The 27,619-nt window shown below is 53.6% G+C and overlaps 5 protein-coding genes across 5 annotated transcripts; 2 read left to right on the forward strand and 3 right to left on the reverse strand.

Annotated features, from left to right (window-relative positions):
- Nucleotides 1-117: 117 nt before the first annotated feature.
- Nucleotides 118-2,641, reverse strand: C8A04DRAFT_33625 (Mis6-domain-containing protein; the record flags this gene model as incomplete). The annotated part of the gene is made up of 8 exons (XM_062782533.1): nucleotides 118-1,034; nucleotides 1,087-1,204; nucleotides 1,266-1,529; nucleotides 1,596-1,766; nucleotides 1,826-1,949; nucleotides 2,004-2,075; nucleotides 2,128-2,503; nucleotides 2,584-2,641. 8 exons carry the CDS (start codon nucleotides 2,639-2,641, stop codon nucleotides 118-120), a joined length of 2,100 nt encoding a protein of 699 aa, XP_062641486.1.
- Nucleotides 2,642-4,991: 2,350 nt separating this feature from the next.
- Nucleotides 4,992-6,671, forward strand: C8A04DRAFT_33626 (uncharacterized protein; the record flags this gene model as incomplete). Its single annotated transcript, XM_062782534.1, has 3 exons — nucleotides 4,992-6,357; nucleotides 6,419-6,562; nucleotides 6,625-6,671. The coding sequence occupies 3 exons, from the start codon at nucleotides 4,992-4,994 to the stop codon at nucleotides 6,669-6,671; spliced, it is 1,557 nt and encodes a 518-aa protein (XP_062641487.1).
- Nucleotides 6,672-10,513: 3,842 nt separating this feature from the next.
- C8A04DRAFT_33627 (uncharacterized protein) lies at nucleotides 10,514-15,777 on the reverse strand (the record flags this gene model as incomplete). Its single annotated transcript, XM_062782535.1, has 3 exons — nucleotides 10,514-10,727; nucleotides 10,911-15,355; nucleotides 15,460-15,777. 3 exons carry the CDS (start codon nucleotides 15,775-15,777, stop codon nucleotides 10,514-10,516), a joined length of 4,977 nt encoding a protein of 1,658 aa, XP_062641488.1.
- A 1,799-nt stretch (nucleotides 15,778-17,576) lies between these two features.
- On the forward strand, nucleotides 17,577-21,027 carry C8A04DRAFT_33628 (CAS/CSE protein; the record flags this gene model as incomplete). Its single annotated transcript, XM_062782536.1, has 8 exons — nucleotides 17,577-17,646; nucleotides 17,799-17,941; nucleotides 18,003-18,170; nucleotides 18,236-18,406; nucleotides 18,484-19,793; nucleotides 19,886-19,968; nucleotides 20,037-20,340; nucleotides 20,397-21,027. 8 exons carry the CDS (start codon nucleotides 17,577-17,579, stop codon nucleotides 21,025-21,027), a joined length of 2,880 nt encoding a protein of 959 aa, XP_062641489.1.
- Nucleotides 21,028-22,563: 1,536 nt separating this feature from the next.
- Nucleotides 22,564-24,661, reverse strand: C8A04DRAFT_8582 (uncharacterized protein; the record flags this gene model as incomplete). Its single annotated transcript, XM_062785169.1, has 3 exons — nucleotides 22,564-24,306; nucleotides 24,368-24,511; nucleotides 24,599-24,661. The coding sequence occupies 3 exons, from the start codon at nucleotides 24,659-24,661 to the stop codon at nucleotides 22,564-22,566; spliced, it is 1,950 nt and encodes a 649-aa protein (XP_062641490.1).
- Nucleotides 24,662-27,619: the final 2,958 nt, after the last annotated feature.

Consider the following 27,619-nt stretch of genomic DNA (forward strand, 5'->3'; position numbering starts at 1 on the left):
CTTATGTGCTCCAACTTTCGAGATAGACAGTCCATATCAACATGATTGTCTGTTGTCCTTGATCATTCCTCCGGGTATCTATTTTTGCCATAACAGGGAAAGAATCACTTGCCTTCCTCATTGCTGCCGTGCCCTCATTAGATTCTTCATCGTATTGTACATCAGCTCTGGGATACCAGGAAACCCCTTGGCCTCTAGGTGCGTGAGTACCCCTGACTTATAATCCGCCCACGGCAGATTCAGACCGCCTCGGCTCGCCAGCCGGGCCAGCGAAGCCTGTGTCACAGGGCCGGCATGCCTGGCCCTCAGCTCCTCCATCTGGTCGTCCTCCAGCCTTCGTATATACTCGAGTGATAGCTGGCACAGCAGCGGCGAGTGCGACAGACCGAACGCCACGGCTAATGATAGGTCTCTGTCCGAGTTTGCCGCGGTGCGCACGTAGCGGTCCAATGCTGTCTGGACTGCGGTTGGCACACGGCAGCCTTGTGCATTGACGTCGGTCGTGGAAAACGCGCGCCCCCGCCATATGCAGTTGCACAAGTCCATCAAGAAGCCATTGAAAACGTTAATTTGGTCACGCTCGCGGCGCGTGAGAGGCCGCGTGACGGCCGATGACATGACGGCTTCCCAGGCCCGCTTGTAGGCGGCGAGAATGCCGCAGAGGCGTGACACCACGGTCAACGACGGGCTAAAGTAAAGGAGGTAGACAAGTAAGGGTGGCGGAATACTGATCTCGACGCGCTGGAGGAGACGCGTCTCGGAAAAGACGGCAGCCGCAGCCTCGTAAAAATCGAGGATATCAAGGCACGTACCGACCCTGGGTGATGTTTGGGTCAAAGTGAGTGTGAGTTGGTTGACATAGTCGATGAGCCGAGAAACTGTGGCCATGGGAAGGGGGTCCAGATCATCTGTGCTCTTCATGGCAATGGTCCACCGCCGGAGAAGGAGCGTATAAAATTTCAGAAGGGAGAGTTGAGAGCTCGAGGTGTTGTCTAGCACCGCGCCTTCTAATACTTGAAGAATCGCATACAATTCTTCTAAAGCATTAGCTTTATCTTGATACGACAGGAGTTGGGGGTTTCGTACCTTCGAACACGAGCATAGGGGTAAAGCTCAATGTCTCCAAGACGATGTCTCTTTTATCCGAGCCATTCCATGTGCTTAAAAATTGGGCAAAAAAGGTGAGCAAGATGGGAGGGAGGGTCTATAATTTGTTAGCCACACGAATAGAGCCCAGGTGTCCAAGTTCCTGGGGAAACACGCACCTTTGTAGCAACTGCATAGCTGTTAATCACCTCCACCATTTCGAGAAAAATCTCAGAATCCGCGTCACCGCTAGACACATCGCCCAAACATGCCATCAGCCAATTGCTAACCCGGGACGACGCCTCGGCATCCGGCCGCAGGAGTAGGAACTTCTGCAACAGTGGATCTGCCAGGACAGCCACCAACTGCGTGGGCAGCTCGATCCTTTCGAGGTTCTTGACGAACGACTCCGCGTTGTCAATTTCTTCAAGGGTCACCGAGTTCTAGCACATAGTTAGAGAGACAGAATTCACACCAAGGCATAAGGTGGCATCGGTAGCGGGCGTTACCTCTTGAGCATGCAGCGTACGGACAGCTGGAACTGAAACGTGTAACCCCTTCATCTGCCGGCCAAGCGTATGACTGACCGCAAACCCGTTTCTCGTGCCTGGGTCACATTGACCGTTGAATTGCCGCTGTTGGATCTCGTCCAATTTTTCTCGCCATTGGGGATCAGGGTGCTGCTACGTGTAAGCTTCGAGTGTGGTAAAACAAGGTGGCTGATCCTGTGAAAACATACTTTGAATGATGATGCTCGCCCCTTTGTGATATCGCCGACGATAATTTCCGGGTAGTAGTTTTTGAAAACTCGGAGGAGGCCAGTCAGGTTTGGGTCGCCTCCTGTCTGTCGAGACAGACTGAGTCTGAAACATCAAGTTAGATTGCCCTATCAAATTTCGAAAAGAATATTGACTTACATCCCCTGGATCCGGAACGGCCTCACATGCTTCCTCCTTGTTATCAGTGCCAGGAGATGACACAGCTGGGGCCTGTCGAGGAATGAGCGGGGCAACACAGCCGTTCGTTCTCAACAAGCCTTACCTAATAGCGGCGGTATCGAGAAGGTTGAACAGGACCCCGTAGACTTGTGACAAAATAGCCGGGTTTTTGATCAAGTGATACACCATCACCAGCCACCGGAGAAACAAAGCCTGCAACGGAAAAGAAGCCTTCAGCTGGCCATGGCCCAGGGCCGCGACGAAACGTAACACGACGTCATCATCGACCTTCCCTGTTGGATACAGGTTCCGCACAATGGCGCCCAAACTAGCCTGGTCGAGGTGGTTGCGAATAGTCAGGAGGTCGACGAGACGCGCAAGTTCTCCTGGTAGGGCTCCCCTCTCGAAGAGGAGTGAAGCCGTAGCCTCGACGGTGGGTTTGATGGAGGTCTGACGCCGCTTTGCTGGCAATTTTGAGGCTAACCAATCGTCAGTCTCTTCTACCCAATTCTGATCCAAGTCTGGGAGTAAAAATACAAAACAAAAGGGTAGTTCTCACCTTCCTCGAGGTCCCCGATAAGACCTTCGAGGTCATCGTTGATTGGCGGCGATGTCATTGTTTATCATACCCCCAGGTTTAAATACACGACCGAGGGGGGGTTTCATTAGCCTCCGGGTTACCAAAGGGCTGAGTCCGGAGAATTCAATTTCTCAAGTCTCGAACACATGCAATGTGCGGCGAGTTTGATGCCAACGAGTGCAACACGCGGTGGAAGAAGGATGGCCAGTGGGTGAACGCGATGCCCCACGCCTTGGCACGGTGCAGATGTCCGTATCAAAAGGTGTAATATTACGCATGTGGGGGTCGAGATACCTGTTGCCCGGGCGTTTTATTGGATAGGATGTCTTGCATCGAAACAGGCTGGACGCTTCGTGACCGTACCCACTTGCCAAATCGTGTACCTGCCAGCTGCCCATCTTCACCCAACTTCCGCTCTCTCTTTCTGGTTGCCCCTTTTCTCCTTTGTCAAAGTGATCGTAAAATAGATAAACAAACACAAATCCAGCCGAAATTTTACACCATTTGCCTCCTTCACTCTATCTTTCCAATGCAAGGCCGTGCTATTTTATGTTTCTTCGGTTTCCGCAACCTTAGTATTCACTCGTTTTCTAGGATTACGCCTTCCCAACTCGACAGGTTCTCAAGCGTCGCTGCCTTAACGTTATCGCGGTATACAATGGGATCAGCTTGGAAGCTGCCAGACTCCCGTCGCCGTTCCTTTCCCCCCATAAACTTTTCTTCGTTTCAGGGGTGGAAAAGCCGGTTCCTTTTCTTCGGCTTTTTTTCTTACCGCCAACCCAGCCCAAACTACTTAACCTAGCATGTCTTTCAGCTCCTACATAATCCGCTTCTCTTGCCTCATAAGGTCCTTTGTTTGCTTCCAACTCGGCTCTGCTCGGCCAAATCTACTGCGTCTGGTTCCTGTTTGAGGTCCCAAGTGGGCAAATCATCGCGAGTACTGGCAATTTTCTTTCCGATGCACACCGTGTCCCACCGAACCCTCTTCCGGGCGCTCGGTCAGCAAGGAGGATTTGGTAGGGTATCAACCGCATATGTAAGGCCCCCTCGATTGGATCGGGCTTTGCTATTTGACAGGTCACAATCCGGCTAGCCCCCCGAGCCAGGCGGACTGCAGTGGCATGGTGGTACAGCTCAACCAACTCCCGATACTACCTCCGAGCCTCCTTCTGCCCGCCAGCCGCGGTTCACACGCCCCCTTCCCGGGCCGCCTGCAAGGCAGGGTAGTGAACCGACTCGTTGTCCTTGCTCCGTCGGGGAAGGCTGACCTTGTCCGGGGGTGAAATGCCTGCCGTGATGAGATTCTAGCTTGGCCCGACAAGCGGCGCATGGCTTCTTTTATCAAATGTTTGGTGGGGATTGAGCGATGGTGGGGGCCTGAGGGCGTGGTGGACGGAACACCAGTCCTTAACGCATTATCCGCGCTTCCCTTTGTACAACCCCAAGTTCTTGTTCTTTCAAGGCACGCTCCACAATCTCCCATCGTAGACCCGAACAAATACGCACATGGCCAGGCGTAATGTTGTGCCATGCAATGTTTTCTTTAAGCTTGTTGCCCATTGAGCTGAGGGCTTACATGTGCTGGCGAGTCTGCTCCCCTAGTACGCTCCGTGAGTTTGAGGGCTTACCATGAGCAGAACCCCGAATTTACCAACCTCAATTTCATCCAGGCTCACAGCAGGCGGCACCTTTTGTCCAAGTACACCTTCTGAGCGCCGGCTAGTAGGCGACACCGAAGAGCTTGATTACCCCCTGTTGTGGAATTCTTGGCCTCCCAAAGATTCCGAAAGGATATAAACCCCGGACGGAGGGCATTACCATACGTCGTTGGGCAAATCCACCCAAACATTTGAAGCATTTCATTGCACCGGCTTGCCCGATAGCATCCCCGGTGTCGTGGACCTCCTATTTTTCGTGTGTTTTCCTAGGTTCGTTTCATTCTCCCATTGGTTCTTGGGTCCGCCTCTCTTGGGAGGTGGTTGTCCGCAACTTGCTGGCCTGGAACACGATAATTACCAACACAGCGTCTCAGCCGCTTGGTAAACTTATTTGGGGGCAACATCAAGACGGTCTGCCCACTTACGTCTCGTGTTTTGGTTGCCACCTCAGTACCACTTAGACAGCGCGCAATCGTTGCAGCGCTGTTGAGTCTTTCAAGGGCGGCTGAGCCTGATCCATCACCGCAATAGGCTCGTCAGTTACCTCAAGGGGTGCCAGTAGGTAAGCACTGCGGCTTTCGAGGCTGGTCTTCCCTCCGCTCACCGGCTCCGTTCTTACTAAACCAGAAGCCCAGACCCGTTGGATGCCCCTGATTCTGCTATAAACTTACCACCCGCCGCTGAAGGCAAGCAATGATTCTTCAACTGGGCTCAACTTATCCAGCCGACATGGAAACCACACCACAGACCAAATCAGTATCCATTCAGGATTCTCAATCATGCATTCCTCTTACCGATTACCTTGAAGAGAGTGATCTCATAGTTCTGCTGACACCGGCGATCATCCCGGGGGCGAGCCCCTTGAACAGCAACTCAGACGTACCGCCCAGCGATCCCTTTGAACCTTTTGGCCAAGCGTTGGCAAAACATCACTCCCGGGTTCGGCATGTCCCATACACCCCCCGAGGCGGAATTACCGGCACACACAAAGCACATATCGACTTGGCTGCGATTGTCATCTTCGTCATCTCCGGTCCGTCATACCAAGGGCAGCCATCTCAAATTGCCCTAGCGGAAGATGCCAGAGCCCTTTGCAAGAGCCAACCCATGATCATCGTCGCCTGCTGCAGCCCGCATGAGCTAGACTTCCCTGAAGCTTATTTTCCAACAACATTGGAGATACCCAGTTTCAATCCCTCCGACCTGGAACTCGCGGCCAGCGCCCTCTTTGAAGCGACAAGACCAAACTTAGAAACGCCAAACGTCCTCGCATCACCATTATGGTCCGTTCAAAGATGGAACAAAGACCGCGACCCATCTGAGGTGCTCGACCTTTGGAACCAGTGTCTACCCAAAAAATTCAACTTGAATCTGTTCAAGTTCCAATCACTCCTCCGCCGAGATGGCTATGCAATGCACTTCGTTGTCCGAGAGCCCGAGACCACAAAAATTCTTGGATTTTGCGCCGCTTATACAGCATATGCTGACAGCGACGGGGAGCGTTTGCTTGGTTCTTTGGCCGTTCTCCTTGTCCAACCCGCGTACCGCCGCCGGGGTATCGGCCGAACTCTTCACGATCACGCTTTGCGAGAACTCAAAAGTGTCCGTGGTATCTGCCGTCTCCAACTCGGCAGCACATTCCCCAGGCTTCTGTACGGACTTCCGCCAGAGCTGGAGTGTGAGGACTGGTTTCGACGCCGGAAGTGGCGGATCGAGTCCGCTTCGGGCCCCTTGGAGCCAGGATTGGGGCAGGAGGCATGCGATTGGATTCTCAGTTTTGAGAATTGGCCGGCGACTGGCTTCAAGCTGCCACATCTTTCGTTTCGACCTTGCGAGCTCTCCGAACTTTACCTGGTTTTAGAATTCGTGGACAGGGAATCGAAAAAGAACGACAACCTGGCGTGGTACGATCAATACGCCAAACTAACTGGCACCATGAACATCATGGACATTGTCGTTGGTCTCAATAACGGCGCCATCGTGGCGGTGGCTTTGACTTATGTGAAGAACACCGGGAGCCCTGTAGAGGAAGACCTCCCCTGGGCCAGCACCATCGCGGAAGACATTGGAGGCGTGACTTGCGTGTGTCTCAGTGGTATGTAGCCCATGATGACTACAACTAAGAGATGCGGCTTGAAGCTAACCACGATCTGTAGATGAGGCAACAAGTACGAAAACACAGCGTGACGCCGTTGTTACGGGCCTTTTTGATGCTTGCATTCAGCTCCTCGCTAAGAGTGGAAAGAACAAGCTACTCGTTGACGCTGTCAAGTGGGATGAGGATGAGCTCCAATCTTTAGGTAGGTCGAGATCTCCAAGTGAGATAATTCTTAAGGAAATGCTGACACTAACTCTGCCGCAGGTTTTCAGAAATGGGCGAGTTATCGAGAGGTTTGGCGGAATGTTTAACGCCAGCAATCTATCGTCACCTCTGTGGTGGAACGGCAGGTAAACAGTTATACTCTCCTATCTGCATCAATCAACTTAGACGCAAGGCAAGACACAGGTTTGGGTTTTCTTTGAGGTTTTCTTTTCTCTGGATAGGGGTATCAAAATATCGGTTTTCAATGGCTTAGATCTTGGATAGTTTGTGAATCATAACGCAAAGCTTCAGCTTCATCTAGCACCATACGGAACGAAGTATTCAAGTTTATACAAACGACGAATCAATTCATAAATTAACAATCGAGTAGCAGCGGCGTCCTCCTTCCCACATACGTCCTAAGAACTGTGAGGCTGCTGGATGTTTCACGGCTCCCACTAGGGGCTCGATTTCGTTGGCATTGGGTTCTCATCCAAGCAGCCCCCTCGCCCCTTGAATTCAGTGAGGCCCGAAATCAAACCCCAGGGCGATGATGTCGAGAGCCTCGTACATCGGTGTAACACCGGGCTATATTAGTTCACGTTACATTAACTCACCTACCTACGTCACAAGGACATTGTCAACAACCCACATATCTAAATCTCTCACCCCACAAGACCAACTCGGAATTTTTTATCGCCTTTCTCGGGAAGAAAATCCAACTCATCACCTGCCCTCTTGCCATCCTCTCAGTTCTCTAGAACACCATTAACGATAGCCGAGCCATCCGCGGATACCTACCTGACCGCTTAATGTACGACAGACAGACAACCCGCCCACTGGGCCACTACAAACCCGCGACTACCCACTTACCGACCCCCCTGTATGATCACCACCACGCACGTGCTACTATGGATGTAGGAAAATTTTCGTCCTGCTGTCCCTCCCACACCTCCTACACACACACACACACACACACACACGCACACACACGCAACTTCAACCCAACCTAAACCCCGCGTCCGATCCCGCAGGCTCTGACTCTGACTCCCTCCCCTCCATCTCGGCTGGATCAGATCCCGGCACGATGCGGCAGTGATAGGTAGTGTCGGGAGACATACATTATCGCGGTTACACACACATTCTTTCTTGTTTTGTTCTGGTGTTATGGTGTGTTGCGCAACGTTTTCGTGGTATGTGACCATGACCATGCCTGCAGTCTTTGTGTCACTGTGTGTGGACGACTAATAAGGTGGGGGGGACGGGGGTGGGGGGGGTTGAAAGTATGCTATGCTCGGGAAGGGTGGAGATTGGATGGGAGGGGTCGGGCCGAGATGGGGATCGGGAGGGCGGTATATGTCTGTCTGAAGGGGGGGATGTCGGGGAGATAAAGGTGGGATGAGATATTTTTGGGTGCTGGTTCGGCTCAGGGGTTTGTTGACTCCGTCGGAAGAGTATGTGGTATTTTCTGTCTTATTTTTCCTGCCTGTGGCCGGCTTCCTCGTCCTTCTTTGGTCGACAATACCTACAAAAAACCAGGTTAATAGTTCGGTGGCTGTCCCCTAACCTGACATCTCAGTCGAGGTGGGCGGTGTTACACAACGAGAACGGAAATGGATACGGAATATGCATTGGGGGCCTAGAAATGAGTGATCAAAGAGGGGAACCCGGGGAGTCGGACCGCAGTGAAGACATGGAACATATTCCGAGACTAGTCGTACAAAGACGGACGGGGTTCCGAAGGGGGGTCTATACTTCCCTTTGCATTATACCGTATACCCGACGGACCGGCATTCGTTGAAGCCGTGTCTTACTATTTATTATGTGTTTCTGCTCCCTTTTGTAACAGGGGTGGGGAGGAGGGGGGGGATATGTTGTGCAACGTCGCTAGCGAGTTGTTACCTGTTCTTGGGGTCGTGGCAGTTGAGCAGTCGTGTTGCAGTTTTTTTCCAGGTGTGGTCGGCGGGTAAAGATTTTCTCGGTGGGTTTCTCGCTCCGTTTATTTGTTCGGGGGAGCGCAGAAGGTTGTACATATTGTTTCTCAGCTTATCGACTGGATGGGAAGAGTGAGTGGTGCATACTCCGGCTCTCCATGTGCAAGGCTGAGGATGGTTCGACAAGGCAATACGCAAAGACAGCAGAAATTTGGGTCAACCAAGTCTCATATCTGTTTCGAAAAAGGCCGGAGAACTTCGGTGGGGGCGGCGTTGGTACCTCGAATCTCCTGGCAGAGTTTGCATGCGAGTGGTAATTGGATGTGTTACACAACATGTTGATAGATCCGCCCAACAACACCGATCGCGGGGGGATCACTTACCTGGCACAGGAATGGTGAGCCGACACCTCACACTTCTCAGGTGACGGCTATCGTGTCGAAGTTCTGCAGGGTAAGTTTCTCATATGAGTGTGTCAAAACTCAAGGCTGAGAGAAACCCGAGTGGTCTCGGGAAAGCCTTACGGAATGTTTTGTTGTTGACATAGTAGCACGAGCCAGCTCTGTCCAGATGTTCATACATACCCCGGCCCACAGCAGTTTCACTTTCTCCCTTTGGAATCAAATGATGGGTTCCGCAGCAAACAACTACCGCATTGGGGGACCCTGCCTGCAGTTGTCACTTCTTCATTCGCAATAACATCGTTCGTTTGCCCACCAACCAGATCACAGCTCCCGAAACTCCCCCCCACGACACATGCACTATCACCATATAACGCCAACAAACATCACTGACTGACCATCATCTCCCCTCTCCAGGAGTGAGGGGAGAAGAAAAATTCCCTCAGAGCTTTTACTTTTTTACAAACGTGTGATGTCTCGATGGTGGGGCCAGATTAGTCGGGCCGCAGATGGGCCTATGGCTCGCTCCTTCCAGTCATCTCTCTATCCTATTGTACGATAGATACCTAGACATATTCGCTGCCCTACACAGGAAAACTTTTGCTCTCTAGCGTTGTGCCGTGTAACGTCGTATCAACAAGGTTTCAACCTTACTTTGCCTTTCTTTTTTTTTCTTCCGCTCCGCCTTTTTCTTCTCGGTTAGTTTCGGCCCCTTACACCCTTTCTCCTGATTTGCAGCGGGCTCGGGCAATGCCGCAGTCGGTGCGTTGTCTCTTTTGTGGGTGACACAAAATTAAACGGCAACGTTATGGGGGATCATGTGATGGTGTGTAAGAAGTTTGAGGTGGACGGTGTGTGTAAAAACGACGGTTACATGAATACGACCTGGGAGTGTTACACTCTATGGATGCTAGCCATACGAGTTCCTTCGTAACGGCAAGGATATATACTATGCTGCTGTGTATGCCTGATGGTTATCACTACGACGGCAGAGACTGTAGTAGTCGTGTTCTTGTAGATGGTCGTTTCCTTCTAGTCGCTGGTCGCTAGAAGACACACAAACATGATACAATCTGAGTAGTAAAAAAAAGAGACAGAATTCAAGGACTTCCACTCGAACTGCAATCCTGGACAGAAACAATTGAACAAATCGATATCATTTCTTCACATAACATTCAACATTCTTTCGTTTCTTTTCATCTCTCCCCCTTCGAAGCCTTTGAACCCCTTGACCCAACATGCTAAATACATGAGTAAACGCCACCATCATCAATGAGACCAGCGCCGCAAGGCACCTGGTAATGTCTCCTGAAATCACCGTTTTGTTTTGATACGCCGGACCTTCCATCCATCCTACCTGTCCCAGATCATAACCGAAAGAAAAGAAAAGAGAAGAAAGAAAGAAAGATGATAAATGGAGGTTTACACTACCTCACGTCGCCAATAAAACCCAGACATGTCCGCCATGCAGCACCGAGATTTTGTATTCCCCATTCTCGCACCATTCTTTATTTCCCCTTCAGCCGAGTTCGCGCTCAGAGAAGCTCAAAGCTAAGCCCTTACTCCCTTCCCTCCTCTGTCAGAATTTCATACAATCCATGACCCGGTCCACGATCAAGTCCACTTCGAGAAATCAACCGAATCCACCAGCGCCTCCGCCGTACTAGGCTGATGAATCTCATTGGCATTCTCACTCGTGACCGCCGACAACATACTCGACCGATGCGACTGATCAGCGCTGGTGGCATTAGTAAAGAAGGTCGCCACCGACGACCGCCGCAGGCTGCTAAAACTATCCCGCATACCGGTCGGCCGCACCGTGCTGCCGCTGCTGCTGCTGATGTTGTTGAAGCTGTTGTTGTTGAGGTTGTTGTTGCCGCTGATGGTGTTGTTGTTGTTACCGCCGCTGATACTGCCGCCCACGCTGCCGTTGATGCTGTTGCTCGCGCTGTGGAGGAAGAGACCGTGTTCGCCACTGCCGATACTATCTCGCGCGCCGCTGATGCCCTGCCCTGCAGCTCCCATGATCCCACCGCCCCCTCCCAGGCCGGTCAACGACCCCTGTCTGTCACCGCCACCGACACCGCCGACACCGATGCCAGACTGATGGTGATAACCGATGATGCTCTGGTTTACCCCACCCACGACCGACAGCCCGCCGGCGGCAGCAGCCGTGGACGCGGCCGTGGGCGTGGCGATGGCGCCTGGAGGCGGAGACGGCGAGACACTGTGGCCCTTCTTGGTGCCGTAGCGTTCGCGAAGGACGTTGATTTGGCGCAGGCGCTCACGCCAGGACGATACGTGCTCGCCGGCCTCCCTACGGGACCAGACGTGGGAGAAGACGGACGCGTTGAGGGCTAGGAGCCGGACGAAGCCTGGGAGTGCCTCTAGGCTGATCATCTTGGGTTCTGCCGCGGGGGAGATCTCGGGGAAGCCAGGCTTGCTCATCACTTGGACCATGCAGAAGCGGGGGACGTCGTCTTCGCGTGGCACGCGGGAGGCTGCGAACGGGAGGTGGGGGGTTGGGGTGATGACGATGTAGACGTAGTTGAATTGGGAGGGGAACGTGTCGAAGTGGAAGGGTAGGCCGGAGTCGTTCCAGACGATGCTGACGAAATCGTTGCCGATGTGCCGTTTTTTGAGTGACAGGTACTCGTCTGTTGGGGAGTTGGGCATTTGGGTTATGATGTGGAACACAATCTCTGTGACACGGTCTCGGAAGCAATAGGTGTACTTCCCGTCCATGTTCTCCGAGCGGTCAAGACCCTGGGTGTTGAACGTGGCGCCCTTCAGCTTCGTCAGGGTTCCCAGGCCCTTCAGAAAGCGGTGATAGTCGGGGCTACCCGTTGTGTTGGCCAGAATTTCGAGTTCCTTGGTTTGGCCCTCTTTGACATAGATGACGCCCACCTTGTGCCCATCCACGGGTGAGACGCGGTCAAAGGTCACGATGGCTCGGTCGACCGCGGGCTCGTTGGGGAGTGGGATAGGCCGGATGGTAGGGTCGTAGAGCTGCGGCATCGGGGCCAACAGCTGCATCAACAAGTGGCTAGGGAAGATGGTCTGGCCATCCTGGAAGCGTCCATCCCACGCTGCTGCATCGGAACCGTTCGCGGCTGGCACGTTCGGCAAGGGACTGTACTCGACTCGAAGCGCATAAGATGATGTGCCGGAAGGGTAACGACGCGTGATCTCGGCCCAGCAGGACTCAGTCGCTTGCCGGATGGTGAGGATGCTGTTCCCGATAATCCATCGCCTCTTTTGGATCTCGCCAAAGTATTTCTCCTCAAAGAGGGGGTCTTGCGGGGAATCGCCAGCGTCCGAAAACGCGACACGCTGCATAAAATCGAGTGTGATTTGCGCGTGCTCCTCGGTGCTCGCACTCCCATCAACGTCCGTAAACAAGTTCTTGGTGATCCACCCAATCTGGTTCGGCCGGTCGGGGAGCTTGACGGCAAGGAACCAGAACGTAATGACGTGGTACGCGAGGGCGTAAACGTACTGCGGGAGATCGTCACCACCAGCTTGTTGGTTGAGAAGGTCTGACGGGTTTGCCGGACCTGTACCCGGGGTTGGCGGTTCGCTCGTGATACTGCCGCGCATTACAAGCTTTTTCTCTCGAACGGATTGCAAGTATCGGAAACAGATCCCTAGCACGATCCGGTAGTCGTCATCGCGGAAGTTGGAGTACAGCGAGTGCAGACGACTGAGACAAGCGAGGAACTCGAGAATGTGCATCGCGACCATCGGCTGGGTGATGATCTGCGACATCTTTTGCAAGATAGGGACCAGCGACTTTTTCACCGCCATGGGCAGTTCATGGCAGCAGACAGAGAGGGCATGGATGCATGTCTTGGCCGTCTTGTCGGATATTCCGTGCGTGAACGTCCGGACGAGCTCATCCTCCTCCGTCTTTTGTTGGAAATGATGGTGATAACTGACGATCATGATGAGCGAATGGAACACACAGTTTGCAACGTCGCTCCGTCGAAGTCCCGACGCGTGCGGGGGTTCCTGGAACCCGTTGGTTCGCACCATCTCACAAAGAAGCCGCCGCATCTCCTGAATGTGGACGACGTTATCCCTGAAGATTGGGTGATTGCTCAGTTGAGCGGGGAGATGGATGAGGATAAAGCTGTACACCTCCCAGTCACATCCCTGGTGGAAAAGGCTCAGAATGGTCTCCAGCCACGGCGCCATAGTCAAAACGGTCGTTGCTGGCCCGTTGTCAGACGAAGCAGTCTCACTGGCCGTTTGACGACACGATACAAGAATCTGACTTGAACTCTCCGAGTGTCGCTCAGGGAGGGCCTCAGGGTCCGGAATAGACCATAGTCTAGGGGTCGGGTGACTGTATGGCTTGGGAGTGGACGTCGATCGCGCGGGAATCCCTCGATCTACCGGCTGCCCTTGACTAAAGGATATGCCACGACTTGGACGCCCCGTTGAAGGGTCTGGTCTTGCCAGCCTTGGGGGTTGTGCCGCGTCCTCGGCGAGTTTGCGCGCAAGGGATGCCTCGGTCCTGTACAACGTCCCAGCCAACGCTTCGCTGTTCGTCGAGTTGATGAGATAAACGCGGTGCTCAAAGTCCGCCCGGAGACGAAATAGCATCTTCATGGCTGTCAACCGAGCGTCCACTTCGCAAGAGTTGGACCGAGCAATGTGCACAAGGGCCGAGTAGGCCTTGACCGCCTTAGGCCCATTGGTGTTCATCGTTCGGATGAAGACTTGGACGTAACCCCTGGTGACCACATTGGAGACGCTCTGCTTCGCAACGCCGACGGTTTGGCCTCCTTGCTCCTGCTGCGCCAGTCCGGCTCTATGTAGAGCCGGCGCAGAGAGTGGTACTCGGGACATATCCCTGGCGAGTACGCCTTTGAAGGCGTCCAGGATACTGTCGAATAAGCCGATAGGCGCCGTTTCGGCGACATTTACCAAGAAGGATGTAGTTTCTTGGAGAACGAGATTGTCATCTTCCGAACAGAGCCCCGTAAGTACCCGCTGAATCAGTTTAGCGACCCCATCGCCGTCCACCAATCCCTCGGCCAAGCACAGGAAATCATACACCTCAATGATAACCTCCAGAGCGCGCAGGCGGGTCAGAGTTTCGCGGCCCCGGTTGAGGAAGAAACAATCCAAAACGAGGCCGAGACTATTCTGCCAGTCCACTTCCGACGGAAAGCAAGCCCGGGTTTCACGGAGGTATGCAATGACGAGGGTGGCAGCCGAATCTGGAAGAAAGTGTTGGACTTCGGACAAAAATCCCATGCATTCCTCCCGCTGTAGAAACCCAGGATCTTTGTGAGCCAACAGCGTCTCGATCCGCCCAATCAAAAGCTTAAGCTGGATGGCAACAATATCCTCAGGTTCCTTCTCCTCCTTGGTGACGCTAGTTGGCGTGGGTGCGCTGGGCTCTGGGGTCGGTGACAATGGCGGTGGCTGGATCGCTCGTGTTGCACTTTGCGCAGCGACCGAGAAAATGGGCGCCCAGCTCTCCTCCACAACGATGGCATTGATGTTGCCATCACGCCCCTCAAACAGCGAGTTGATGAGCTTCAGAATTTCCGTCGCAATTCTCGTGGAACTGCTCTTGGAAACCGTGGCCAGCCCGTCCACAAGGAGGGCTAGGGGAACCGTGGGGTACCCCTTTTCGGAAGACTTGGACAGGAGTTTCTTCAAGACGGAGAGCGCGCCACGAACGTCCCTGACGGAATCCTTGTCTTTGTCTTTGTCCTTGTCGGATGAAACCTGGTACGACCGCAGTAAATCCAACAAAATCCGGACCGTCGATTGGCCATGATGGGACCTGCAGATGATAGATATGGTGTGCCAGGCGTCCTTCTGCAGCTTGGGAACCAGACAATGGATCGAGCTGAGGATCTGAACGCAATCCTTCAACTTGTCGTTCGGAATAGCGCCGAAGGTTACCACAGTGTCCACCACGTTGATACAGGCCCATAGGTCATCCTCCACGCTCGTGTTCATGCAGATCTTGAGGAGGATAGCCATCAGGTTCCCAACCACGCTGTCTGTAGCAAACTTAAAGTTGAACTTGATGACGTCCTTAAGGAGCCCAAACAGCCGGGAAAGATTCCTGTCCTCGCCCGTTGATAGCGTTGTCCCCTTGGGCGTCTTCGGCCCCCGGGAAGCCTGTCTCCGGGCGGCTCTGGCAGCCCTGTATGCGTCCTGTAGCCATTGGGTCAGAAGCGGGAAAATGTCGTAGTAAAACCCGGAGATATTGCGGCCGCGGTTCGTAAGGTCTTCGAGGGCGGTGAGTTGAAGATAGAAATCCTCGGGCTGGGCTATTGCGGTGACTGTGCGGAAGTATTCGCGGCGCTCGAGCTCGGTCGAGGCTGGGTATTTGATGCACTCGGCCAGGAGCTCCCATGCGACCTGTCGTGCATTGGTGGGTTTCCCAGGGTCGATAAGGTCTTTAGCGGCGTGCCATATATCGCGAACCTACATACACATATCTCTGTTAGATAAGGCTTATCCAAGCTGCCTTCCAACAATACCAAGCTGGTACTGAGGTACCCGGAAGGTCTTGAAGAGATACAACGTACAGGATTGAGGGGGAAATCAGCGATTGAACTCCGCAATGAGCTCGCTGCGGCGATCCGCTCGTTCAACTGCCCATTTCGTAGACGCACGAACAACTCGGCCTGTTCAGAAGAAAGCCCGTAGAGGGCAGATGCTGGGGGGTTGGCATCGGATCGCTGGGCCAAGGCTGGAGAACTTGACATCGATGGGAACGGCTGCTGAATAACCGGCGGGGATTTGGTCAGCTTGCTGCCGCCAGCAAGGCCTTTGAAGACGCCGGCAAGACCACCGGAAACCTTGGCCTCCTGGGGCGGCTGCTCATCTCCGGGAGAGGGCGACATCGGCTGCTGGTCCTCTGCGGCCGAGTGGCCTAGAGAAGCTAATCGCCGCAGCATATTAGCAGGTTGTTCATGGGTGGCCTGGGAGTCGAATCCGGTTGAAATCACGAGGGACAAGAAGAACAAGAACAGAAGAAAGGAAAAGAAGGGTTTCAAAAGATTCGACGTTCAAGCGCAGGTCCGGAAACCAGAAGACAGCGGTTTCGCCGTGCAGGAACGTGCAGGAACATGCAGCAGCCGCATGCAGGGCAACTCAACAAGTTCGGGTCGATCGGTGGGAGGCCGACGGGAGTGTGAGCTCGAGTGGGCATTCGGAGCAGTCGGTGGCCGCCCAACACGGGGGACATGTACAACAACACGTGGGGCCGGGCCGGGCCTGAGGAGGGGGCTGGGCGACGGTGCTCTAGACCACGGGCAGTTGTTTGGGGAGGGAGGGTAGATAACTGAAGATGAAAGAAGATTGCATGAAACAACAGGGTAGAGATATGAGATACGGGATGGGACGTAAGACACGAGACAGCACTCACACGCTGGACTGCTAGTTGCATGAAAGGTGCAGCAAAAGCCTCACCAATGTCCAAGCAGAGACAACGACCAACAGGTTTCTAGAGGTAAGGGAGGAGGCCAATTGCCAGACGTCCGCCACGCGACCCTCGGCGTGTTGTTTGGTGGGCGCCGTGGGCGTGGGAGGAGGAACAGATGAGGGGAAAAGCGCGGTGCCAGCCTGCGTATGAGCTTTTCCTGGATTCCCGCTGGAATCAAGCACCACACACCATCTCAAGCGTGGGATGGCCGCCACGCACAAAAGGCCGAGCCCCGATCGTGATCAGTCCGTCGTCTTGTCTTCGATTCTGCTTAGGTTTCGCCCTCTGGCCTGTCGATCACCGAGGTCGGGTACAGATGCAGGAAGCACAAGGCGAGAAAATAGGAACAAAAAACAATAAAAAAAAGTGTTGAAGCTTGCTCTCGGTCTGCATCGGCCAACCAAGCAGACGGGATGACGAAAGGCCTGTCCAGTCAGAACCTGGGGTCACACGCAAGGGGAGATGGAAAAGAGTGGGTCTGGGCCCTGGGGTGAGAAACCAATCACACCTTCTTCTGCACCTCTCGCTGCTGGACAAGCTCACGGGATGCTGCCTGTCTGATGAATGTGTGAAATGCGTGCAATGGCGCAATGAACTCAACATAATCAGACAGAGACTCAAGGCCAGAGTGGTAGGATAAACGCATAGGTGGCTTTAACTACAGAAAGCAATCTGGAAGTGGACGGGACACTACTGGGGTACGAATAGTTACCGACCACCTAATCTCTAATCACTGGGACACATTCGAAGAGAATGAGCAACGCCAAGAGTGTCGCCTGCAACGAACAGAAGGTCCGGCAGAGCGGGGATCGAGGTTCAGGTTGACAAGAGTGACCCGATAGATAGGGAACAATATTTAAATTTTTGGTTCCATGAGCAACACCTACCTAACATTAACGTCAGCGGTTGTTCTGTGCTGATTGTGCTGCTTGGTGTTCCTGATAACGTTCTGTCCATAGAATGGAAGAACAGGCGGAACTTCAAGAAGCTTGTGCTCCACTTTTCTTTCTTTCACGGCAGGTGCCGGGCCCCACCTCAAGCCCGCCAAATTCCCCTACGCCCTGTTTGCCTGATCTAGCCTGCTTCTGGATGCGGGAACCCACCAATAACTGAGCAACCAGCGATTCTATTTTCTGGTGTTTTGTTTTCCTTCCTGTCCCCAGCCAGTGAACCGAGCTCACCATCACCACATCGCTCTCGCCAGAAGGCCTCCGCACCATGGCTTCAACCTTGGATCATCTTGCACAGCTCCTCGACGCAACTCTAGATGCGCAGCACCACCGCAAAGGCAAGTTTTGGACCTTGAAGCCCCGAGAAACACCCCGGTCTGCCCAAACCAACCCCACTATACTTGCGCCATTGTCGCAAGCTCGGGGCGACGCTCGTGGTTTCAATACTTGTGGCCGTCGGCAGGCAATGCTAACATATCACGTCCTGTAGCGGAGAATGCGTTGAAGGAAGAGGCTAAGAAGCCGAAATACTCTTTGTCGCTTCTCAGCCTCGTTAGCAGCACAACCGCCGCCCTCAAGACCCGCCTAGCCGCCGCTTTAGCCTTCAAGAACTTCATCCGTCACAACTATGTGGTGCGTGGCACCGTCCTCGCGATCGAGAAGCTAAGAATGAAGGATTCTGACCCGAAAATAGGACGAGGATGGAAAATACAAGCTCCCCGAGGATGAGGTACAAACGATCAAGCAAGAGCTCGTTGGGCTGATGATTTCATCTCCGCCCACAATACAAACACAGCTTGGCGAAGCTATCAGTTTAATCGCGGATTCAGACTTCTGGGAGCGCTGGGATACTCTGACCAAGGTGCGAATCGACGGTGCTCTGGCAACGACTCACCAAAAGCATACGGCTAACCCAGCTATCATTAGGATCTCGTCAGCCGTCTCTCCAATACCGACTTCAAGGCCACGAACGGCGTGTTGGAAGTTGCACATTCGATCTTCGTGCGATGGCGGCCACTTTTTCAGTCCAATGATCTCAACAGGGAGATTATACACGTTGTCGGCGATTTTGGCGAGCCCTTTGTACAGCTATTAAGCGTGAGGACCATCCTTCCGTTACTTTTTAAGTCTTCGCGATTGGGGGTCACAACTAACCCGGGCCGTGTACCTCTTAGATTGCCGACGGCCAAATCGAGGCGAACAAAACCAATGGCGACGCTCTCAAGGGATGGCTCGAGACGATGAGCCTGTTGATCCGGATCCTCTACGATCTCTGTTGCCAAGATATCCCGCCGGTCATTGAGACACACTTACAGCCCATCAGCCAGCTCCTCCACAAATACATCGTCTACACGAACCCCATCTTTGACGACGAGGACGATGAGGCTACACCGCTCGAGATACTCAAGTCTGATATCTGCGACGCCCTCCAGCTGTTCACGAACAAGTACGACGACGACTTTGGCAAGTATGTCCAGGAGTTCACGAACAACGTTTGGAACGTACTTTCGAGCGTCGGTCCCGAGAAGCGATATGATACCCTCACGTGCAAGGCGTTGCAATTTTTGACTGCCGTTGCCTCAGTACGGCGGCACGCCGAGATCTTCAACAACGAGCAGATCCTCAGCACCATCGTTGAGAAGGTCATTCTTCCCAACGTCGCACTTCGGGAGTCGGATATCGAGATGTTTGAGGATGAGCCCATCGAGTTCATTCGACGTGATCTAGAGGGCTCGGATACCGATTCGCGGAGGAGGGCAGCCACGGATTTCCTGCGGAAACTCTTGGACAACTTCGAGCCCCTGGTCACGCAGGTAGTCTTCAGGTACATCAATCACTACCTTGCCGCCGGAAAGTCGGACTGGAAGGCAAAGGATACCGCAGTCTACCTCTTCCTGGCCGTTGCCGCCAAGGGCGCGGTTACCGCTGCTCACGGTGTAAAAACCGTCAACAGCTTTGTCAACGTCGTCGAATTCTTCGAGCAAAACATTGCTTCAGATCTTCTCACAGAGACGGACCAGCCTATCTCGAAGGTGGACGCCATCAAGTACCTGTACACCTTCCGCAGTCAACTCAACAAGGCCCAATGGGCCAGCGCCATCCGACCGCTCATCCAGAACTTGGCCTCCTCCAACTACGTCGTCTACACCTACGCAGCCATCGCGGTGGAGAGAGTACTTTTCTTAACCGACGAGCAGGGCCAGCACTTATTCCCGCGGAGCGATATCGAGCCGTACGCCAAGGATTTGCTTGAGCACCTATTTGCCTTGATCGCGAAGGGCGGAACGGCCGTGAAGGTGCAAGAGAACGAGTTTTTGATGAGGTGCATCATGAGAGTCCTGATCGTCATGAAGGAGGGCATCCTCGATTATGGGGCCGAAACCGTCTTGACCCACCTTATCAACATCACGAATGTGATCAAGGAGAACCCCAGCAACCCTCGCTTCTACTACTACCACTTCGAGGCAATTGGTGCACTCGTAAGGTGTGTATTCTTCTCAGTCCTCTCTTTTTCCCCTCGTCGGTGAGAAGGGGGGGAAGAAGAAGTGTCTACTGGATATAGCTAACACGCTATAGGTACTGCAGCAATGCGCCCAAGCTCAACCTGCTTCAACAGCTGTGGACGCCATTCATTGCCATCCTTAACGAGGATGTTTCTGGTGAGACATATGGCCCTTTGCGAGGGGAAAAGATTATGTTCATGGAACTATTCTGACAGCCGCCACAGAATTCGTCCCCTTCGTCTTCCAGATTTTTGCGCTACTCCTAGAGCTCAGTCCATCAAACCAGGTGCCTGGCGATTTCAAGGTTCTAATCGAGGCCGTTCTGGCCCCGGGCCCCTGGGAAACGAGGGGCAACGCGCCGCCCCTGTCCAGGTTCATCGCCGCCATCATTCCCAAGGCCGCCGAGGAAATCAAAGCGGAGAAGAAACTAGAGCCCATCCTCACTATCTTCCAGCGCTTGTTGGGCGGGAAGAAGACCGACCAAAATGCCTTCGATCTTCTGGAGGCCATCGTTGGCACATTTCCTGGGTAAGCTATGAAATGCCAGAAGCCGTTCTCGAACGTAGCTCTAACTTCTCACCTAGGAGCGTCTTGGAAGAGTACTTTGGGACCATCCTCACACTCATCTTCACTAAACTCCAGGCGAGCCCCACTGACTCATACAAGTCGCGTGTCGTCCGTTTCTACCACCTCGTTTCAGCGCGCGCTGGCGACGGTCAGATGGGTGCCGACTATTTTATCACCCATGCCGAAGCCATCCAGCAGAACGTCTTCACGCCCTTTTATCTGACCATCATCCTACCCACAACAGGCCAGTTCGCCCGCCCAGTGGACCGGAAGCTCGGTGTTATCTCGTACACCAAGACGCTGTGCGAGTCGACCAAGTTTGCCGAGCGCTACCAAAAAGGTTGGGGCTTCACTTGCAACAATCTGCTTGACCTGCTCAAAAACCCGCCGCGTGTTACCGCTGGCTTTGGTGACGCCATTGTCAACGAGGCCGATGTGGATGACATTGGTTTCGGTGTCGGCTTCACGCCTCTCAATACCTGCAAGCGCGGGCCCCGCGACGACTTCCCAGAGATTCTTGAGGTAGACAAGTGGGTTAGCCAGTACATGAAGGAGGCAAATCAACGCCATGGCGGTGCCATCGCGAAATTTGTGGGGGAGAGGCTCTCCCCCGAGGCCAAGGCCGCTCTCGCGCCGTACCTGGCTTAGGTTCCCCGGAGCACGAGTGCTGCGGCCTTCCGAGGGCGCAAATCGTTACCGGCGGTACCTGAACATGAGGTGTGTTAGGTATTTACCGAGTCCATAAATAATGAACTCGTGAAACAAACCCTAGTCTTTTTTTCCACCATGTATATCCCTCTTTTTTTCTCTTAAAAGCAGCAAAAGGGGCAACGGGACATGGATGAATATGCCGAAAGAATTTTTTTTTCCCAAATGTTGGATGATATGATGTGATGTTCTTATTATTGAAAGGTTCCTATCGTTGAACTCAAGGCAGGCCGGAATTTCGCATTCCATACGTGATATGGTGGATCGGCTACACTAGCTTCGACGTTAGGTATCAATACCAAGAGTTCCTTTCTTGATTCGAGTAAGCCCCCTACTCCTAGCTTCCAATTCGCTTTTAGCTTAGTAGTCTACCCAGGCCATGGCCGCGTCATGGGCATCACTCTTTTCTCGTAGAGGGTACAAGTATAACAATATACTACACCGGACCCGAGACGATCATTACTGGAACAACCCAAACGATGGCGAAGAAGTTTCAACATCAACCGCAACGACACCACGTTGCCACCACCAAATGACCCCACCCAGCGATAAGGACGGCCCGACCGACCCCGGTGGAAGGGATCAGTTCGAGACCACCTCACCTGGGAATCGCTATTGGCGCTAGGGATGCCGCAATAGCGCGCCCCTCACTAATCGTAACACCGTTACGGGTAGGGGGACCACTTTGCTCCATGTTGAGTGCCGAGGTGTTCGAACTGATTAAACATGGCATATAGTGTGTATGGAGTTGACATTGGCCACGGTCTCTCTCTCACCTGATCCTGGGAATGCAGAGGTTTGAAACACAGGTATGTGTCAGGGGAGTGTAACACTGAAAGTCCTCATGTTAAAAAGGCGCTTGCGTAACGAGCAATTGGTCTCGAGATTTGCTCCAACTTTGCTGCTACGATCTTATTCTAAAGAAATGGTATCCGCTCAAAGATAAATAGCCAATAGAAAGTACAAGTACATTAATAAACAAGTGTAATGATATGAATGACGTGCCAAATAACTATTGTGTTCGCCTGATCCTTCCATAAAATTGATATGATGATTGATTCATAAGCCTGTTGTCAAAAGGAAAAAAAAGATTCCTTGGGGGGAACAAAAAAAGATGTTCACTGATCCGAGAAGAGGGGTATGCTAGTGAAGCAAGTAGATTTCTACTTGCCGTTGCTGATGATAGCAGCGGGGATGAGGCAATGCTACCCAAGTTGACGAAAAGATATAAGGCTGATGATGATGGGTACCTGAGGGTGATATTTCCTTTCAAGGTGAATCCCGAAAACGAAAAGAACGAAAAGATACTAGTAGTAACGTATTTGACGCCAAGAAATGCCACCAAAAAGATCATAAAAGCATTGCATGTGGATAAATGCAAAGTGAAGACCACATTCCCATGCAGGAGGGGAAAGGAAAGCGGCAAAACCGGAACCCAGTTCGGCGCCCGACGCCTGCCCAAGTGCTGCCACTTTTTCAGACAAAGCCACCATCGCCAAACACGCCCACGCTGCCGCGCCAACCGCACCTTTCACTAATGGAAGAAGCGGGCTGTTGCGGCTGGTGTTGCTGTGCCGTTGGTGGGCCAGCCCGGGGATGGAGGTGGTGAAGATGTTGAGGTGGTGACTGCGGTGGGCTCTGAAAGTCCATGTCACTGTTGCTTGCGCGGCTGCTGGCGGGTCCGCTGGCATTTGACTGCATTAGCAGCAGGCTACTCGTGCTGCTAAGTCGCTTGGTCAGTTCGGTGAAGCTGAGGCGCTTCGCACTAGATACTGAGCGTCGCTTCTCTGCCGAATTCCGGTTGACGATCGACGGGGAATTCGGAGTGAAGCTGAATCCTAGCCCGTCCTCTGCTTCTTCGGTTGTGTCCAGAGGCGTAGATGAGGATGCCATCATTGTCGCAAGGTGTGGTTGACTGTGTGTCCGCTGCGCCATACCCGGCCTATTGCGGTTGTTGGAATAACCCGTCTGAGGTCGGGCCTGGGAGGAGGCTGGGCTGGATAAGGCGATGAATGCTTCCTGGTTGTAGGTAGGTGGGGGAGACCTCATGACCTGGTATCGTGAACCAAATTGGTGTCGCTGCGGAGCTTCATGTCTTCCCGTCATAAAATCCAACGTCCGCTGAGCCGACCTTGAGGGGGGGAAGCGGTCTTCAAGATCACCCTCCCCCACAATGTCACTGTCCTCGTCTTCCTCGTCCTCATCTTCATCATCGCCCTCATCGGAGTCGTCGTCAAATGCGCTCTTCAGCTCGGACCCCGATAATCTCGCCGAGGATCCCGCGGTCGCCTGTGGTCGCAACCTGGCTTCTTCCGCTTCCCGTTGCTTTCGTTTTTCATCCATCTCACGCATTAATGCATCAAACCGCGCCAGCGAACTGAGTTTCTCCTCCCCGGGGATCTCGCGTTCGGAGCCTGGAATGCAGCGCAGTTGGAATGCTCGGTCGAGGATCGTTTCACGTGGTCCCGACGAGGAGTTAGAGTCCGGTATCGTCGAGAGCGACGTCGGTACCTGGGAACTAATACTGTTACGCTCCCTCATGGGTGAGCTAAGGGCCGATGACCTGCCCTGGGCTGATGTCCATCCTTCGATCAATTCACCCTGGTACTCGCCTACTGTAGTGGCCGGGGATGGAAGGTCGGCGGGAAACATGTTGGAGTAGTTATGGAGGCCCATGTAAGATTGTGTTACTGAACTGGTCTGTGACGAGAGGTCGCTTCGTTTTGACCGCAAACTGGGGGAATCCGAAAACGTGACGGGCCGATCGCGGGTCGAGCTGGATTGAGAACTGTTCTTCGTAAAGAAACCAGGTCGGCACGCGCCCCTGCTTTCCGGCCGCTGAATCTCGCTTGGGTCCCTCGACCGGGGCGTGAAGGGGTTGATGAAAGTGGGTGAAGCTGGCGTGAGCGGGCTCATCGGAGCCCTGTCGAGACCATGGGTTGGCTGAATGAGTTGTTGAATAAAGCGCGTCCACTCCTGGAGGTTCTGTAATTCATCACCTGGGCGGAACAAGAGGGCGGTTGGGCCGGTTTCCCTCGGCATTGAGAAGGCGGCGGTCCTACTGGAGCGTCGTTTCCGGGCCTTGTCTGAGGGCGGGTCTGGTAATATGCTGAGGACCATGGTGGGAAGGACGGGGCCTTGTTTGCGGTGGGCTAACAGCTGCAGCTGGCAGTCCGCGATCGAACTGATAGCATGTTGCTGGATCGGCTCGGTATCTTCCTGTTGTGGATTGCGTGGTCAGGGCCGCTAGGAGCACGTAGGCGAGCGTGACTAGGCCTACCTTAGACTTGTAGATGGAAAGGAAGAGGCCTTCAGGCGCTTTGCTAAGTTCCTTGGCCGTCGAGGAACGGTTCGACGGCATGCGGCTGGTGTGTCCCTGCTGAGTTCGGACCCGATCCACGTTGCCAATAACCACATATCGAGCCTATTAACCGGTCAGTTAATTCGCCCGTCAATACCTCCAGCGTTAGCCGCAACGCCGAACGTGCAGGCCCCCAGCGCCATCACCCACCTTCCAAACGGCCCTGCCAATAATGGTGCCCCTTTCGGGGGGCACGCTGAGGAGACCCTCCATTGCGATTGTTCGGCTGCTGGTGTCTTGTCGTTGACGAGAGTCGGGAGTATTAACTATTAAAGGGTGGGCATGTTGAAAAGAAGCCGAGTCGAAACAGATACCACAAAGCCGAGAGGTATGGGCGTCGCTTGTTGTGTAGTGAGGAGGCCGAGTTCAGAGCAAACGGAAAGCAGTCCGGAGCTTGAACACCAAATGGGAGATGAGAAGATGAAAATGGAGGCGCTGCTCTGATAATCAAGCGCGGGCCACATCCAACTCAACCCAAACGCCACGCTCGAAACACTCCGTCGGGAAAAGCGGGAGTGGGAGAAGATCGCCAAGCGGAAAGCCAAAACCGGGCTCCAGCACATCCAAGTTGGAACAAAAGATGGACGTGCCGGTCCCCAGGAGCGAGATTAATGAAAAACGCCCGTGCTGAGAGGACATGGACTAGGGCGCCTGCAGCCAAGGTGAGCCAGGGGACATTTTCTAGAAACAAGCTGCGCTAACTCCGAAGAGCAAGCCGCCGTCGGATTTTTTGTTTTAATTTTTTGACAGCCAGAATGGAAGTCAAAGGCATCACGCAGGGGCAGGCAAACGAAGTGGAGGGGTTGCGATAGTGAGCTGCAGGCCCCAGTAAATTTCGGCACCGCTTGCCCTTTCCACTTTAGCGGATTGGGTCGTTCCCCCGCGGCGTCGCAACCGCAGGCATCCTTTTGTTCTTTCCTCCACTATATTTTCGATTTGACGGCTCTTTCTTTCTTTGTGGTCGCATATCTAGTAGACATGAGAGAACACCGATCCTCTTTTCTCCCTCATTCGCTCAATATCTTATCCATCTGTTCTGTCAAGCCCTGTTTGTTTCAAATGTGGTCGGAATGCTCTCAAGCACGGACCGTATAGCAGCCCGCTGTTATTGTCCCGAGCCCGTGGTCTGCAAGGCCTTTTCAACGATTCCTAGACGGCGCCAATCCCCCTTTGGCCGGCGCAAACCCAAAGAGGCCGATATATCACTCTGAACCCCTGCCCGGTCGCTAATCGAGGGGTGTGGATCTCAGGCGAGGTTGTCACCGTGCGTTCGGCGACCACGCGACACGGACGCCAGAACAACGGGAACAACTTTTACCAATTTTTCATATTATTACACTAGCTGCTCGTTTGTCGGCTGCCGGTTGCAGCGAAATGATCTGTCCGAGAGTTTTTCGAGTCTGCTGGGAAGCTACGCCTGGAACAGAGCTACGCCTGGAACAGATGTACGCAAGAACTGACGGTTGACGCTGAGAGACGAGCACACCAACTAACTGACTGGATGTGACACTGCACCACTATCAACCGTTCTCATCGCCCTTCCGAGGGGCCGAGTTCGGGAATCTGTCGGAGAACGAGGTCCAAAATAGTGGAAATCCCCCTAGTAGAGGCTGAGGAGCGGGGCCCTCGCCTGCATCACCCCGCCTTCCCTTTCTCTCATCCTACGAATACTGCGTACAACAAGTGAATGTTCTGAGGAGGGCGTCACCCCCAAAAAGTTCATGTTGCGCTTCCTTGGCGTGCAGTCGGGCTGGAGACGCGGGCCAGAGCCCGCTGTGGTTGGCGCGCGTCCTCACGGCGACGATGGCGGCACAGCGTCGGGCGTGCCCCTGGCTGAAAACCATGTGGCCGACCCTGCATGAGAACCAACCTCTCTAGCCAATCCACTGGAGCTGGTGAAACGGGCCAAACGCATTTGCGGCACACTATTTTCTTCAACACATCGTACGCTCATAGAAAAGAGAAGAGCATCGCTTCTTCTTTTACACTTACTCCGTATAGAGTACACGAGTTATACAACTCCACTCATAAAAGAAACCAGAGTTCTGGTTGGTGTCTTCGATGTCGAGGAGGTAAAAGGGCAGATATCGTCCCCCGGGCCTCGGCTGCTTAGTGGTTCCCTTCCCCTCTCAGTCTTCGCCGGCGACAAGATGCCGAACTTCTGCTTTGGCCCGACTTGATGTGTCCCATCGCTAGCTTGCATGCGGGGGTTGGCCTACCCTACCACTGTTGCTAATGGAATGTAGACCGCATTTTCATCGGTCACCGAGGTACCTGAATGTGTCTCGGGGCACAAGCCGCCTTCGTTGCGAGTTGGTGACACGAATTACCAACACCAAGAAACAAATTCCGAATGACAAACAACACCCGGCTTCGGACCCAAGGCGCGCTTCACGGTCTTATGAGGGGACCACCATGATGAGAACAACCCACTCATAGGCGGCTTCATGCCAGCAGCTGTGTGGCCCAGTGGTGGTGTGTTGCCACTGCAGATGGGGCCGAGTAAGTTGCTCGTCTTGTGACCTCCAAAAGTAGTGTTTTATTGAATTGGGGTTGTGCAAGCCGTTATCGCGGCTGCATTTGGAACAGCTGTCATGTCATGGCTCCAAGACGCTTCCCTTCCCAGCGAGTCAGCAACCTAGTGTAATTCGTACATTTCTTGCATCATGCTTTCCCCAGTGTGAAAGGGGATGATCGACTCGGCTCCAGGTTTGGGGCGATTGAGAACAGCAAAGTCAACTTTCTTTTTTTCTCCTGTCCCGCCCGTGCCGTCCCGTTGCCAAACGCCCAAAAAACAGTTTATCCCCGTCACTCTCAAAAAGCTCGATTCACCTAACCGAATGCAGTATCATATCCGCCCCAGGGGCCGTTTCTCGTTTCCTCCCAGCAGGTCTGTGCGCCTGCACTTCTCAAGTGTCGTGGCCAACTTTGGCAACGGTTCTTCCTCAAGCGCATCGATTCACCAAGTTGAAGGTTAACGTTACCGTCGCGAGAAACGACCATTTGGGAGATGGTGCGCACTGGACATCAGTGACCCACACCTTGCCCCTTTGAGTCTGCCCTGCAGCACCTCATGCAGTAGGCGGTCTGGCCGACACCGACGGCGGCGAGTCAACTGCAAGTTGTTCAAACCCACATCCGCCAGAACGGGTGGTTTCCATGTTCAGATTG

Source organism: Dichotomopilus funicola (assembly GCF_033296635.1).
Source record: "Dichotomopilus funicola strain CBS 141.50 unplaced genomic scaffold C8A04scaffold_1, whole genome shotgun sequence".
NCBI lineage: Eukaryota > Fungi > Ascomycota > Sordariomycetes > Sordariales > Chaetomiaceae > Dichotomopilus > Dichotomopilus funicola.